Source organism: Drosophila mojavensis, unplaced genomic scaffold (genome assembly GCF_018153725.1).
Source record: "Drosophila mojavensis isolate 15081-1352.22 unplaced genomic scaffold, ASM1815372v1 contig_36, whole genome shotgun sequence".
NCBI classification, from domain to species: domain Eukaryota; kingdom Metazoa; phylum Arthropoda; class Insecta; order Diptera; family Drosophilidae; genus Drosophila; species Drosophila mojavensis.
The window spans coordinates 12,707,845-12,724,726 of record NW_025318858.1 but is presented as its reverse complement, the minus strand read 5'-3'; the positions used below and the strand labels follow the sequence as shown (position 1 = coordinate 12,724,726).

Here is a 16,882-nt window from a genome sequence, read left to right as displayed (position 1 = left end):
TGTCACTCTACATGCTTTGTTTTTTAGTTTTTTCGTCTCCTTCTTCTTCTTCATCTACTGTTTTCTTTTAGATTTCTTTTCATTGCGCCCCAGCAAATCAGGTCAGAACTGTCAGACCCCACTGACAATTTGTTAGCGCATTTCCATGCAGTCCGCCCCCAAAACGAGAACGAGAATAAAGATCGATGAACGTCTTGAAAAGCTGACAATTTAATTGCCATCAATGCTTGACCTATTTTCTATAGCATTTACCGTTGCATTGCATCATTTCGAGAACATTTCAGTTTGGGTTTTTTCAGGTATTTTTTTTTAGAGTTTTATTTGGATTTTTTCGATTTATTTTTTGGTATTATGAGTCTCCCGCATGCGCGAGTTTTTTGTTTGGATTTTCTTTTGTTTGTTTTTTTTTTCTCTCTCTCTTTTTGAATCATTAGGGTCTCCGATCGTTGACTTTGATTAGAGCTATGCCAGCCTCATTTACATTTTGGTGGCATGTCGCACTGTGACTAGGATTTCATTCACCGAATGTAGGCAATATCAATGGCCACTAATTAATGCCAACACATCAAAGTGTCAAACCTTGAAATTTGACTAGCAACATAGTCAGGTACTTGGCCCTCCGGTTCCAAGTAAACACACAAATACCTACATAAGTATATCTACACAGAGAGGCGAAGCTACAAGATCTCAGGTAGTTCAGGTCGCGCACTTTAGACTGTTATCATCTTGGTTGGATTTGTTTTATTTTTTGGGTCCTTTTGTTCCGATATTTATGCAATGCCCTCTTGCGGTGCCTTTGTTGTTAGCCCCTCGCTTCCAGCCCTCAAATAATTTTTGCGTTTTTTCTCTGTGTCTCTCCCTCTCTTCCTCCTCTCTCTCTCTCTCTCTCTCTCTCGCGTGATTTATTTCAAATGGACCGAAACAAAGACATAGATTACGTACGACCTTTAACCAAATGAAAATTTCAATGTTGCAATGGAAATTTTTATGGTAGACGCCACCCAAGGCGAACGATTTTGGCTAGAAAACTGTAGCAAGCCCAGCTAACAACCCGTGGAGCGGCTTAGACGAAGCTGTCAAGCATTGGCACGTCCCGCATCCAACATGGTGACAATAAGCCCTGTTGTCCTGGCCTTTCACTTTTCAAATTTTCGTTTCGTTTCTTTTTTTTTTTTTTATCAACACAGCTGGATACGAAACGGCCGTGCCCCGGTTAGCTGCAGCTTGTGTAGGTGGTCGAAGATTACAGTCCGACGAAATGAGAAAAATACCTGTATATATTTGAAAACCTCTGCGCACCCAGCGATTGCAACCTGCATACGCTTACCTGTTGGGCTGGCCACGTTTACCACGTCGAACGATCCCAGGGCAAAGCCAAATCTTAAACAAATGTTTGGACTTAGATCTCAATTCAGGTGCAGTAAGCTGTTTTGGGGCGTGGCTCAGTGCACTGTTTATTTTAGCAAATCCAGCAGATTTGTGGCATTAACGAGACTTTAATATTTCAAACGGACAACACTCGAAACTGACAAATCTCAAATCCCAAAAATTTGATTAGACCATGAAGCATTTTGTCGTCGCCGGCGGCGGCAACAGCAGCAGCAGCATCAGCAACATCGCCATCGCCAATGGGTAAGACGGATTCGAGCCTAAAAAGGCAGGCAACCCATTCGTCTTGGCCAATTAAGACAATTTGTTTAGACTCGGTCTTGGCTTGGCTCCGCTTGGCCTGGCTTGGGTTGGCTTGACTTGGCTTGGTTAGTTGGGTCGCCCGGCCTGTCAGTCAGCAGCACAATTCGAACGTTTCGAATTTCTAATAAATCTAGCTAGTCGCGCTATTGAATCTGTTGCCTAGATTATTGTGGCATAAATATTGTCTAGCACACATATATGGTCAATACCAGTTAGACAAATGATTAGATGGCCCCCTCTCTGAAACAAAATTGAACGTTCTATGGTCATATTGTGATTTGAAAAATCCGATAATTGAGTGGCCCCGAAGTGTATAAATGTTTAAGCCAATACAACAAGCCAACAACTCGTATATGTTTGTGTGCGTGTGTATGTGTGTGTGTATGTGTGTGTGTTTTTGGTTATAATAAATGATCTTTACGCTGAGATAGGCCTGGAATATAGCTTTTGCATAATTTTCGCTTTAAATGGTAACAAATGAAAATTTATTGTAAGTCAAAGACTGAAGCTGATTGTTCGATAGTTCTGCATATTTAAGTATCAACAATATTAATTGCTGCTAGTCCATTAGGCAATTTGTTAACTAAATCCTTTTTGGTCAAGAATTCCGAGAAGAAAGTTGGTTTCTTGTATTGGGGAATATGTGTATTGGTTATAGATTTATGCGCAATATATTTATTGATGATGAGCTGATTGATATAAAAAATATATATATATATTTTTTTTTATAATTATAATTTTAGGACAATTTTGTATTTTATAAAATTGAAATGCTTTATCATTAAAATGTGGTTTTAAAATTTATTATTGTTTATATTTAATTCTTGTTTTTATTTATAAAATTTTTATATATTTGTTCATAATATTTTTTATATACATTTTTATATTTAATTTGTAATTATTATATTTATTTTTAATAATTATTTTTATATATTATTATTAATAAGATAATTTTTTATTTATTATACTTATATTTTATTTTATTTTTTTTTTTTTTTTTTTTTGTATTATTATTATTATTATAATTTTATTTATTGTTATTACTTCAAAAAAAAAATTCAATTCATATATAAAAGTTAAATCATAACTTGAATGTAGCTGCAATAAATATTTATTATAGCTATACATTCTACAAAATTATTTATTTTAGCTACGTGAAAGCAAGAAATAAAATATGTATTTTAAAGAGCTAAAAAAAAGTTGGAAATTAAATATATTTCTTCAGCTTATTTATTTATTTCTTTGGCATGGAAGAAATTTTAATAAGCCCCATAGCTGAGCATATAAAAATATTCTTGTAAATATTTAGTTGAACTAGCTTTATACTCTGGCTAAGAGAGGCGTGCATAAATTTACTCAATATGATAAATTAATATACGCTTTGATGACTTTTCGATTTATGATATATGCATAATTCATCAGCGACTCTCATTAGAATCATTATCATTCTAATCTCACACAGCCTAATGATTTTTATATTGGAATCACATTTCTGAAATCGAAACACATTTTCTCTGCGTATCCGTTTCAGTTACAAATAAATGTCCAACTATGTGATTAACTGCATGATTTTTCAAATACTAAACTTATTCAGCCAACTTTCTCACATTTGAATAATACAAAAAACTGGAAAGGAAAAAGAAAACCTATTCAAATGTTTACTTATGATACTTTTAATTTGAAAATGTGCTTTTTGATTTACTTTTTCGTTCAATTTCTTTTGCATTGCATTATCGTCATCATCATAAGGTGTAATGATCATTGCATTCAGTTTAATTGGCTTCAAACACGCGCTGAAAAAGGAAAAGCAACTCCGCTGCCCACTCCAATGACTGCGCATGCGCAACGTCGCTGCCGCTGCCGCTGCCATCGTCGACGTCAGCGACGCGTCGTTAAGTTCGCCTTTTGTTGCGCGTTTTCTTGGCGCTTTTTAATTGCCTCTCTTTACAGTTCATAAATTTATTGCCATAGCCGTAACGAATAGCCAAAACGTACTCGAATGAAAATGGCTAAAATATAGCCAAAAAAAAAAAAACTGTGCAACAAGAACGAAGTCAGTTACTTAACCTGAGCATAGGTATTACCAGCTGAACCTTATATATGTATGTCGGTATGAAAATAAAATCCAAGCGCATATTGCAACACAGTTTTTGAAGCTCTTTACAAATCAAAATTTCATTTACACCGCGCGATAAACCGATGCCCCATAAATGTTTACCACGAGAACCTTCGCTCTTAAGTCATATAATTAACCCAAAACACCCATTTCAAGGTTAGTTTTACAATGGAACCTAAGGTCCGATAGGCCTACTGCAGACTACTGCCGACCTGACTACATCTATCAAATACACGCACAATAAACAATAATTTTTTTCACTCTCGAGTTTTTTTTTTTTTTTCTTGGACAAATAGCCAAGAAATTCCCAGTACAAACAAAGCGCAGACGATGAAACAATTTTCAGCTTGTTTGTTCAAAAATTAATAAATCAATGAGCCATTGTTATAAATTAATGACTGTGCGTATGTGTGTGTGTGTGTTTGTGGGGACAAATAATCAAAGCCGAAAACCTTAAATTGATAAGAAACAAATTTGGACTTTAAATTGTAATAAATTCATTGAAAAAGTCAGATTTTCATATTGACGCGTATTAAAATCAAAAACCGATATTGAACTATTAAACAACAACAATACTTGAGTAACATTTACAACAGGGTGTCATTAATATTTGTCTCTGATCAATGCCGCAACAATTGACTGTAATCAAACAATAAACTTTTTTCTTGTGAAAGGTTAGTTTTGGACAATATGTGATAGCTCTAATCTAAAATCGATATCCGTAGAGATATAGCTAATCTAATTAATCTTTATCAATTGGATTACAGTAGTTTATGGCTGATATATATCACGTGGCTCTAAAAAAGCACATGGTGGACAAAGCTTTTCTTTAGAAAGCTCATTTATATATGTGCTTTTCACATTTCATATGTATAGCAATAAAAGATCTTAGACTTGGGCTAGATAACAATACTTATTGTTTGACTGATATAATAATAGACGGAAGTTGACAAACTTCTCTATACTCGATTACATTTTGCAGCATTTATTTTGTTTTCTGATTATTTGGCTTTTCCGTAAATAAAATAAAATAGCAATATATAAAATTGTGGCTTATATACATTAAATCTTGGACAACAACAAAATAATAATATATATCTGTCTATAAGAATGTAATAATAAATAACAAAATATGTTAAATATAATATTCATTGAAAATTAATATGTAAATATTGAGCTTATGACTGAGTATTTTTGTCCAATCTTTAGTGCACAATCGTACTATTATTTCAACTATTATTGCTATGACCGCAGCTGTATGCAATATTTGTATATTCCGTGATATCAATATTGATTATTATGTATTCAAATTAAAGAGCATTTCATTTGCCCACGATAAATATGCTAATAAAATTATGCTGTTCAGCAAAAATACGTGTTTATTAAAGCGTAAATCAATTGAAAATGGCAATTGTCTTTTCTGAAAATATATCCAATAAAGAGAAGGAGGCGAAGCAGACTTCATATAAAGCTATAGATAAGAATATATGTATTATACATATATATTCTTCAAAAGGCCGACGAAACAAGTCGTACATTACACTCCATCTGTCTGTTCATAAGTTTTCAGTTAACTCCCAGTCGAGCACACTCTCTGTAATAGTCTTCCTAATAATAAATTAGAGCATTTTCATGTAGGCAGTACAAAATTTCGGGAAGATTGCGAACTCGTAATAAATTTTTCCTTAAATTATCAAGCTGCTCAAAAGTTGAAAACTTAATTCACTTCAATGTTCAACTACTGCCCAAAGCGCACATGATATTCTAGCTACTGACATACTCGTAAATATTTAATGATATCAACAATTAGGTGAACCTTTCGAGTGAAGACATTGCACGTAAATTATTAAAACGCGTGAAATGCCATTAGGTTTAGTTTCATGTGAACGTAATGCGATGTCTCATGATAATTTAATGATTACAACACAATTGAGCCCGATTGACACATTATAGGCGGCTAATTGACTTAATTATTACAGCAGAGACAGTGGAATTTCAATTGCTGGATAGTTATACAAATTGAATTCGTTTGGCAACTTTGCAAGTTAGCTAATCATACAACATTCCTCTCTCTCTCTCTCCATTTGCAGTGCTTTTTATGGCAGAGTCATGAAGCTGTCGTTGCCTTGCGCCTGATTATCAGCCAACAGCCAACAAGCCAGCAGCAATCCCTTGAAGCCCTTAGCCAACAACATGTTCAGTCTGTTGAGCAGCTCCCAAATCTATGGCCTGCCCCAAACAACAACAACATCAACAACGGAGCAAACAACATCCCCGGATGACAGCAGTGGCCAAAAGAAGAGCAACAGTCTGCCCCACAAGAATCACAAGCCTCAGCAGTCAGCAGCCGCTCATCGTCGTTCGACGAGCAGCCTCAGCGATACGGGCGGCAAATTCTTTGCCAATCTAAGCTCCAAGTCTCCCAGCCAATTCATCGAGAAATTTATCCGAAGTGAATTGCTCAACGGCTACGATACGTTAAAGTGTCAGGCCGGCGGCGGCAAGAGTCCAGCTGATAAGGACAAATCTTCGGCAGAGAGCAGCCCGCTCTATAGTAATCTGCAAGCGGATTGGGGCAGCTTCAATTGCCTGCAGGGCAGCTATCGCAGCCACGGCGACAGAGAGTTCTATGAGGCGGTACAGATCAAGACACCAAGTCCCACCACCACCACCACCAACAACAACAACAATAATAATAACAATAGCAACAACAGCGAAGTGAATATGCGTTCCAAGGCGCCAACAGGCGCAGCCACGCTGCAGCATTATCAGAAGCTGCCGGAGCCTAGTCTGGAGTCGCATTACAATACCCAGGCAGCTGGACATACGCCTGCCTACAAGAAACTCGGATTCGGTTCAAGACTGCAGAAACAGAGTGCAGAACATGTAAGTATTGAAGATCAAGCATTAGATATACTCTTGATTATTATATACAAATAAGAGAACATTTTGCATGAATACTATTTATATAAATAATATAATAGATAATAGCACTGCGTAGAAAATGATGAGAATAGAAAATATATCGATATATTAATGTCGAATTAAGCTTTTCGTGAAAATTGCATATTAAAAATAAATAAAAAATAAGTTGGGTAAGTAGATAGAAGGAAACTGTAATATCATATTAATACATAGAGTTTTTCCAACAAATTCGATGAAGAAGAGGACTAAATTTTACATATTAATATTACATATATAGATTTTTAGGATTAATTTATCTTTTACAATGGTAACTAAGTATAAAAAATAAAATTTAAAAAACTCTTCAAAATACTTATAAGGTCATGTCAGATGATTTATCATTATTTTATATATTTATTTGTTATTATATAATAATATATGACTGTTCAGGCATAGTTACAAGGGTCACTGATATCAACAAACATATTTCTTGCATAATATTGAAAGATCTTATGCATTATATGGATCAAGTAAAAATTTAAATTATTTTAATTAATTAATTCTCTATAGATCCATATTACTTAAAAATTAAACTTACAACAAATTTGCAACAAAAATCAATGACTTTAATCTATAAAATATATGTCAAAATAAACTTGGAGTAGTACTTAAAGTAGAATCAGAAGATTACCTTAAAAGATATTACAAATATACTCAAATTACATTTCTCTTTTAGTTAGATAATCTTAAAATACACTAGACAGTTTTATCAACTCGACAGATATAGATCTAAACTTGTACCTTATGATGATAACTGTAATCTTTCACTTTCTTTTCACGTTGATTACGACACACAGAATGCACATTATGTAGTTTAAATCAGTTTTTATCTAAAGCAAAGATCTACTTAGTCAGACTTAGTCTGCATCACATGGACGCCATCTGCACTTGAGATCTGAGGGGCGGGGCGATTTCTGGGGCGCGCGCGTGCATTATTGCCCAAATGGCCGATTATATGAAGAGCACGCGGTTAGAGCTTTACTTATCACACAAAGAGCTCAACTCGGTTAGATAGATGACTGTGCCCGATGGCTTTCTTGGCTTTCTAATTGCCGCGATAAGCCCAATGGCTAATGAGCTGGCCACCGCCAATTCGCCTTGGCATTAATTGTTTTTTTTTCTTTTGATTTGCTTTTTGTGTTGAAATCATGCGAGCTGCATTGCTTGTCGCATTACTCGCATAGCACATGCCTCAATATGTTTCTGTATCAGCCCGAACGTGTCATCTTCAGAGTTCTGCAGCAGCTGCAATTATGCCCATAGTTGGTCAATATAGCACGCAGATGTCAACTGACTCGACCGAATGGCCTTCGATGAGGGTGGATGACACTCGAATTTGGATCGAGTGTCGAATAAAACATAACATGACAGAGAACATTATACAACAACAGACAATAACAAAGTCATAAATCTAACAAGGTTTCCGCCACATATCAAAATACACTTTTTGCATTTTGATTTATTTTCTCCTCTTTTCTATTTTTGGCAAAAAAAAAAAAAAAAAAAAAGTAGTAGCTAAACATTTGATAAGATAGATCAGTGGCGAATGTGGGATATTTTGCCTGTGTAAGCAATTAGATACCCTTTACAAATATGCACTTTTAATTAATAATAATTAAATTTATATATACTTTATATAGCATATGCTATGATTATGATTATAGATGATTACTGTCTTAAAAATAAAATTAGAAAAAATTTAGAAAAAAATATTCGAGATTTCGATTAATTCTATATATAAGCATCTATGCTTTCTATAATTTGTTGCTAGGAAGATAATAAATAAATTCTGTTAATAATTTCAGCAAACAATTTTTTTGTATATCTAATTATTTTGTATATCTAATTATTTTGTATATCTAATTATTTTGTATATCTAAATTCAACTTCAGTTCTTTGAAAATCTCGTATTCAAAACTTTGTGTAGCATACTTTTTCGCATGTAGAGTAAAAGCAATTCGCATATTCCAAAATTTACTTTCACATTAAATCCACCATACATATTTATAGCATGCTTCTTGGCGTATTATATAAAAAGCTGTTAGCTATTATTATATTATCTAAAACAGAAATATTGAAATTTAAAAAAAAAAAAAATCGTTTCGCCCAAAAATGGCTCTGTCCATATCATCCAAATCGGCATGAATGTGAGAACGCATATTCCCTTGAATCGAAGTACATATCATACAGAACAGCTGGTGTGCGTCATTAGAATAAGACCCAGGTGAGATAAGGTGTCGCAACTTTACTATCAATCAGCGGTAGCTAGCCGGCACGCTGACATCGTGCCCATAGGCGGTTGTCAGTTGTCAGTTGTCATTGGGGAGCTGTTGACTGAACCACAGCGATGGTGGGCAAATGGGGTTTCGGAGGTCACTTCCATGTGCTGGGGAACCATAAGGTTGGCTTGGGCTGGCAAAAATCTAAATTGCTAGAGCGTTGTTAACTAATTACATTGTATGTTCGCATATCTTTCCAGAACTCGGACAACTCGCAATCCTCGAGAAACGCACATGGCGGCGGCGGTGGCAGAAGCAGCAGCAGCAGCGAAGTGCAACGCAGTTCCTCTGGCTCCAGTTCGTCAGGTGCTCCAACCTCGGCCTCGGCAGCGGCGACCAATTCACCTGAGCGTCTACAGCGCCGGCGACTATTGCAAATGATCTCCAACTATGATCAGCAGAACAAGCAGCTGCATCGTGAACTGGCCAAGGAAAAGCGCCGACGCACTGAGGAGCTCGCCTGCGTTGTCAAATCTCTGATCTGCTTCGAGTCGAAGCTGAAGAACGACATGAAGACAGTCAACATGCGTCTATCGGATCGAGATGCCGAAATTTGTCGCCTATTGCGACAGAATCGTGCGCTGCGCAAGCGTCTGGCCGACTATCAGCGAGACGAGGGCATGGTCGCCGACCAGGAGACAAACGCTGATGAGGAGGCGCATGTGGAGGAATGCCTGGTGCTCGAGGCTTTGCAATGCAACAATTGCCGCAAGCAATTCTATGACATTGAGCTGAGAGCCAGCGCCACACAAACTTGCAGCAAGGAATTGGGCGTCAGCGCCAAAGGTGAGTGAAAAAGAAACTCTAAGTTCTATATGAGATGGCAAAGTGAACAAAAAGAAGAGAGATTATGAAGTATAAATGTAGGAAATTTAGAAGAAAAAGAAGAATCATGGCAAGCAAGTTCTATTAGAAGATATTCTAGTTAGAATTATTTTCATTATTATATACAGGCACTCAGCTCGTCGCCCTGTTCAAGAATATATATATATATTTTATGGGGTCTGCCACGCCTCCTTCCGGTTGTTACACACATTTGAAGAAAACCATTATAACCTGATATCCGATTTTCAATGGGTTCAGAGTATAATAATAATAATATACTACATAAAATATAAAAATAATAATAATAAAATACTGAATATTCATACTATATACAAAATATAATCAAAATATGAGGACGCAAAGATTAATTTAATGCAATTCAAAGATTAATTTACTTCACTCTATTTCGTACTCCGATAAGATAGATACACTTGCTTTCCATTTAGTAATCCTTTGCACGTTGTCATCTCTAAGCAAGACCTTTTGGATATTTGTATTAATCCAGACATTTCTCTTTCTCTCTCTCTCTCTCTCACTCACTATCTTCAGCTGAGCACGGCTCTTCCAGCGATGACACGGTCTCATCGTCGTTTTATGGCGCCAGGCGCAGTGTGCGTTACACAAGCAAGCGTACAGCGGGCACGTTTCGGGATTATATGCGCTCCCGGGCAATGCACATCGATGATGCGGCACTGGAGCAACAGTCGGAGGAGAACACGAGCAGCATTAGTCGCGAGGACTCGCAGACGAGCTATGAGCAGCTGCACAACTATGCTCGGGCGATGGAGCGCATGCATGGAGTGAAGTCAACGCTACAGGATGGCGATTACTCCGAGCACAGCAGCCTGGAGCTGGAGCAGCAGCAGCAGCAGCAGCAACGGCGACGCAACAGCTCTGCCTCCAGTCGCAGCAGCAAGACCGCCTCCTCGGTGGCCGCCCAGTTGGAGGAGGATGATGGCATCTTTTCGCCCACACAGGACGATGAAGATTTCGATGAACTCGATCCGGAGCAGGAGCAACAGCTAATGTCTCGTGGCGCTATCAAAATTGTGCAGCGACGCTGTGCCGACTTCTCAGAGGCCTCGCCCAAGCAGATCTACGAGACGACCACAGATGATTGGTATGCCAGTGCCTCGGACCAGGAGGAGCTGAGCACAGCGCCCGTGGTGGCCAAGTCATATGGCCATGGTGCTGTCAATCCCGTGCTCGAGTGCGTCAATCAGATACTGCTGCAACAATCCATGGAAGAGACGCTGCGCGAGCCAAGCACCCCCAAGTCAGCGCTGGCGCCCAAGACGGGCTCCAATTTGCCGCGTCGCAGCTCCCTGAGCGGCCGCAGCGGCACGAATGGACGCAAGCGGGTGCACTTCTCCACGAAGAACAGCATGGTGCATGTGCCGCGGCACGACGACGAGGAGGAGCAACATAATGCCAACGAATTGATCTCACACTATCATCCCATGGCAGAAACCGCTGCAACCGCTGCCGCCGCCGCCGCCGCCGGCTCCGGCGATACCCTCAACTACGAGAGCATCTACAGCAATGAGTACGAGCCAATTGGCTCGGAGCGTGCCTCAAATCTGTATGTGGACATGACAGCCGCGACGGCAGATGCCAACGTTGGTTGCGCCAAGACGCCGCAGAAATTGCCGCCCGCATTGCCGCCAAAGCCGGCGAATTTGCTCAAGTTCAAGAAGTCGCTGCAGCAGCTGGAGGAGCACCTGGACGAAGATGAGGGCGATTGTGCGGCATCCACGACAACGACAAGCGAACCGGACTACTGTTCCATAGCCGAGGTGGGCGTGACGAGCGTACAAATCGTTGCCGACGTTCACAACGTACCAGAGTCCAGCACGCCCACAGAGCCAGAAGCGGAACGTGAACGGGAACGGAAATGTGAGCAGGAGCTGCAACAGAATCACTGTTCCGATGATGATGATGATGCCTGCTCAGCGGCCGCCTCGCACAAGACTGAGGAAATCGAAGAGATTTTCGCCGACATACCAAAGTTACCCAATGTGGCGGCCATTATAGCGCCCAAGCAATCCGCCGACTATATGCTAATGGCGCCCAAGACGCTGCGCCTCCAGCTGCCGCTCACCAACAACAACAACAGCAATACACAGACCATGCCCGCCCAGTACAAGCGCAAGCATGTGCCCAATATTCTGGCCGAGATCAACAAACGCATGAGTTTGCCCAATTCGCCGACCACGCCCACAACTCCCAAAAGTTTGCCCACAACGCCGACATCAAAGTCGCTGCTGCAGCTGGCCGATGCCAGCAGCGGGCTGCCACTCCAGGCCGAATTCGATTGGTATAATCTGGATGCGGAGTACGATAGAAGCAACGAAGCCACGACGAAGGGGGCACAGAGCGAGGGCATGCTGGCGGAGATCAGTGAGGGCAATGAATGCCTGATCACAACGGCCGATGAATACAATCTGGATGAGGAGTTTCAGCTGCAGACCGAGCAGGAGGATCATGAGCAGCAAATGATGCAGCAGGATGAGGAGCATGTGGAGGAGAAGCAGGTGAACCAGCCAATAATTAAACCGGAGCCCGCCAAGGTCAAGCAAATGAAGAAGAATTTGGCCAGCTTCGAGAAATTCATTGAGGGTTCCGGACTGAGCACCAAACCCTTGCCGAGCAAACGAAAGATTTACTTTAATGCGCCGTTCGTTTAGATCCAGCCAGTTCCCTAGATAAGCCAATTCACATACATACATACAGAAAAGAATTATACATATATGTGTGTATGTATGGGTGTATAGGTAAATCAACCAATACTATATTATGTTTACAACGAATTTAAGTCTAATATATTGTGTGCTTAGTTTTTTTATGTGTTCCGTCTTTTTGTTTAGTTCTTAAGTTGGCAAAGTATTAAAATGTTTAGTAAATTTTCATATGAATAAAAGCAAAAATTATTCAAATAAAATATAAATGAATGAAATGTTTTATTAAATGGAGTACCATTATAGACAATCAACAGTGTGAAACGACCTCTCTTTGTGATTCTCATTATTTGAACACTTAGTATTGGGAACTGACGAGAGAGAAAAGAACTTAGTTAGCAATATACTAAGACTCTTTTGATGTCAGTTGTCTTTCATTCTTTTATATAACCATACTTGAAGAGAGAGGGATATACATATGGATATAATACGTATATCCCTCTCTATTCAAAGCTCTCATAAAAAATAAATTTCCTATTACACGCACAACAAACCCTCTTGATTTTTAAAGAGGGAACCTACAGCACTACAAACAGATAGAGTGATAGATAGATATCCATGCCGTATACGCTAATCGAGCGATTAACCTTCCTTTACCTATTTTAGCCAAGGGTCTAAAAAGCAAAACACATCACACTTTGACAACGTTAACTAGCTGATGTTTATTATTCATCATTGAGATTATATATTGTGCAAAAATACAGGCGGTGCATTTGCTTATGTTGTACATCCAGAGAAAAGGAACACGCACACATGACGAGGCTTTCATAAAAAGCAGTCCACATTTAATAAACAAATAAAAGCAAAAGCTGTGCAATCAAATTGGCTACACTAAAGCTTAAAATCAACTTAAAACATAATACGTTCACACTTTCAGCACAAGTTGGAGCTCAATTTGAGTCCAATGTGTCCAAAAGTGTGCCTAATACAAGCTGGTCTTCTTCATGATGCGTAGAAACTCCTCCTGGTTGACTTCACCATCGTTATCCAGATCAGCCTCATCGATCATCTCACGCAGCTCCTCATCCGACAATGTCTCGCCAAGTTCCCGTGCGACGCGTTTCAGATTCTTAAACGAAATCTTGCCCGTCTCATCGTCGTCGAACAAGCGAAACGCTTTCAATATCTCCTCCTTGATGTCTTTTTCGGCCATTTTCATGGTCATCAGATGCAAAAAGTCGTTGAACGCAATCCGGCCGCTGCCGTCCTTATCGATTTCCGCTATCATCCGTTTGATTTCCTCCTTTTTAGGCTCAAAGCCCAATGCCCTGATGGCCACCTTAAGCTCCTTAACCTCTATATAGCCGATGCCGTCTTTGTCGAATACATCGAATGCCTCTTTAATGTCCGATTTTTGTGCGTCGGTTAATTCAAATTTCGGTCCCGACTTTTTTCGTCCTTGCTGCGTATTCCGTTTCGCATTGGGAGCATTTGCGGCTGCTGTTGCTGCTGCAGCGGCGGCAGCGGCTGCTGTTGCAGCTGCCGCCGTTCCTGTTCCTGTTCCAGTGCCCACATTTACTCCACTTACGGTTGCTTCCATGTTGGTTTCTAAAATCTTATAAGTTAAATCAATTTTAGAACAAACTTTTTGTGGCTGCGATAGGCCGTCAAAAATATAATTTCATAACACACGCAAATGTCAAATCGAGACGTCACGCGGCAACCGCTTAGCTCACCTTGACTTTGACGGGACGACGATGTGCAACTGTGAAGCGTATATCCTTGCACTTGTATTTGAGGCCAATTACGACGCCCACTCGCTCACTCACCCACAAAGCTATTCGGTGGTTGTTTGCTTGCTTGGGTGGGCGGCTTGGTGTTAGGCGGTCGCCTTAGCGTCGTGTTGTTGCTACTGCTGTTGCTATTATGTTGCTATAAATAACAGCTGCACTTAGTGTTGCGGTTGCTTGCGTTACTCTGCACTACGCAAATCGTTGCTTCTCACCTGCTTGGCATCTGCCGTCGTTTGTTTGGTAAACGTACGCCAGTATCTCTTGTTAAGTATCCTTCCAACAATTAGTTGTTTACCAGCCAAAGGGGCAACAACTGCACACAGGTTGCTTGCCAGCTATCGATATGCGGCTGTGCGATAACAGTGTGTGGCGGCTAACCGATAGTTACTATTGAATTACGCGCTTAAGCATTTTTTGTGCGTTTTTTTGCAGGCTGAGCTGTGAACTTTAACGGCTTTTTGAATGTCACAATTATCAAACAGATTAGTTGTAAGTGCTTTTTAGTTTTAATAAATTCAAAAACAAAATTAAAAGAACAAAAGTATGCAGAAACTGTAATTACAGAATATTTTCTTTTTCAGCAATCTATATAGTTCAAACGTTTTGTTCTCATTAATTGACCGATTTGCAGCTCACAAAAAAATGACCTTTTTTTCAAATTGGCAATTTGGCATTCTTGACCAAATCCTGCAAACTGTTATGCGTATGGAAAAAGACAAAGTCAGAGAAACAACCAAATGATGAAATTTACATCGTTTGTTTTATTCTTTCTGTTCTTTTTTTCAGCATCTCTTTCTTGTGCTACCTGCTACATAAATTTGTAAAAAATCAATATACCCTAAATAAAAATAAATAAAAATATAAATAAATTTGTCTCTAAAAGTCAAAAGTTATTATAATTTTAAAAAAATTATATATGTTTCCTTTTAATCTACTAGTATCTCGCATTTCTCACATTAGCAACATTTCCTTAAAGATTTCTGTGCTCTCTTTACACAATAATGATTTTATTCCCATATTTGTTTAAACGAATATACAAGAGTATTGTCTATATACTTTCGATTTCATATGAGAATAATAATAACTTTAAAACGCGCAGACAAATATATTTTTATAAAAACATAAAAATATATTACCCAAAAATTAATTCAAGGCATGGTATATCATGAGAGATTCCAGTAATATAAATATAATCTTTGCATATATAATTATGATAATATATTCTATATTTCTACATATTAGAATAGAATAAATATAATAAATTTAATACTATATAATTATTATATATCAATTAATCAAAAATTTCAAAAATTAGTCATCAGCTACCAATTTGAATGGGTCATTTACTGCGATATTGACGTGAAATTCTATATTAATTGAGAAAGCTGAGTCGATTTATCATTTCGCTGCCACTTAAAAATGATCAAAGATGCTCGCAGAAGTATGCAAAGTAATGCAAAGCAAACGAGGGAAAAAAGAAGAAGAAATAGAAAGCATAATACGAAGAAAAAGTTAATTAATTACACCCATTGATTTTGCATGACAAGTCAGCGGCAAATCTGGACCAGTTTCTGTTGGACGTTGACATCTCGTGCTATAGGCTCTTCTCCGGTAGCCGACTACGACTTGTGCCGTTTGCCGGCTTTTTGTTTTTATTTCCATGTTCGCTTTACAGTGGACAAAAAAAAAAGACAGAAGTAACGCGTTTGTTTTGGTTTTTTTGTACGCACATTCATCGTGTTCTTTTTTTGGTATTAATATACATACTTTTAAATGTCTGAAAGTATTACGATTATGTCAACAAGTTTGACATGCGGATTATAAATATTAAAGAGTCGCTTGATGAGGAGTTAACTCAAAAATAGAAATTCTTAAGCTTATTTGTAAAATATGTAATGAAGGTATGGTACTTTTCGAAGATGCTTCTATGATCTATGATAATATAAAGTAAATTAATAACTTATTTATTATATTCTAGATTAGATTATATAGTGGTTCACAATACTGAATAATGATATAAAAAAAAGATGATATAAAAAGTAAGTACATATATTTTATTACATTATATGTATTGATAGAAATTTAACTACCAAGAGTCTTTATTTATATTAGTTATGTATAAAATAAATATGCTAATATTTTTTTTTATAAATTAAAATTTTTTAAAATATTTATTACGACATAAATTATTTTATAAAAGAGATTTGTATATTTAATTAAAATAAATGGTACAAAATATTAATATTAGAAATATACAAAATAAATAAATTAAATATGTATTATCATACATATTTATATATAAATTAAATAACAGATTCTATATATTTATTTATAGGCAACTTTATTCTTTTAAGTTGAGTGTTTTTCGCTTCCTTCAACTTTAAGAGTATTTAAAATGCGGTCACCATATGCTCAACTTTCCTTTCTTGTTACTTTAACATTTTAGAACGTTGCCGCGGGCGTTCTTTTTTATGTATTTTGTATTTTTTGCAGCACGCTCCGTTTGCGTATAAATAGGAGACTCTTCAGTGCGAT

The 16,882-nt window shown here is 37.9% G+C and overlaps 2 protein-coding genes across 5 annotated transcripts in view; one reads left to right on the top strand and one right to left on the bottom strand.

The window, feature by feature from the left end:
- The window catches only part of LOC6576649, a 36,854-nt gene extending 24,027 nt beyond the window's left edge, over positions 1-12,827 (top strand). The window contains exons 3-5 of one of the 2 annotated variants that reach the window (XM_002002601.4): positions 5,899-6,694; positions 9,252-9,837; positions 10,426-12,827. In XM_002002601.4, the coding sequence (XP_002002637.1) occupies positions 6,002-6,694; positions 9,252-9,837; positions 10,426-12,563 (3,417 nt within the window). In that variant the 5' untranslated portion in view covers positions 5,899-6,001 and the 3' untranslated portion in view covers positions 12,564-12,827. Of the gene's footprint in view, positions 1-5,898; positions 6,695-9,066; positions 9,174-9,251; positions 9,838-10,425 lie in introns of those variants that run through there. The other variant, XM_015165295.3, reaches the window with a different exon arrangement.
- A 424-nt stretch (positions 12,828-13,251) lies between these two features.
- Positions 13,252-14,686, bottom strand: LOC6576648 (caltractin). Of its 3 annotated transcripts, none has more exons than XM_002002600.4 (3): positions 14,560-14,686; positions 14,291-14,486; positions 13,252-14,162 (listed from the first exon to the last, which is right to left on the bottom strand). In XM_002002600.4, the coding sequence occupies exon 3, from the start codon at positions 14,152-14,154 to the stop codon at positions 13,537-13,539; it is 618 nt and encodes a 205-aa protein (XP_002002636.1). In that variant the 5' UTR covers positions 14,155-14,162; positions 14,291-14,486; positions 14,560-14,686; the 3' UTR covers positions 13,252-13,536. The 3 variants fall into 3 exon arrangements, with proteins under 3 accessions (XP_002002636.1, XP_015020780.1, XP_015020779.1); XM_015165294.3 differs by having other exon boundaries at positions 13,252-14,169; positions 14,291-14,499; positions 14,560-14,685; XM_015165293.3 differs by having other exon boundaries at positions 13,252-14,169; positions 14,560-14,685.
- Between the last annotated feature and the right edge of the window lie 2,196 nt (positions 14,687-16,882).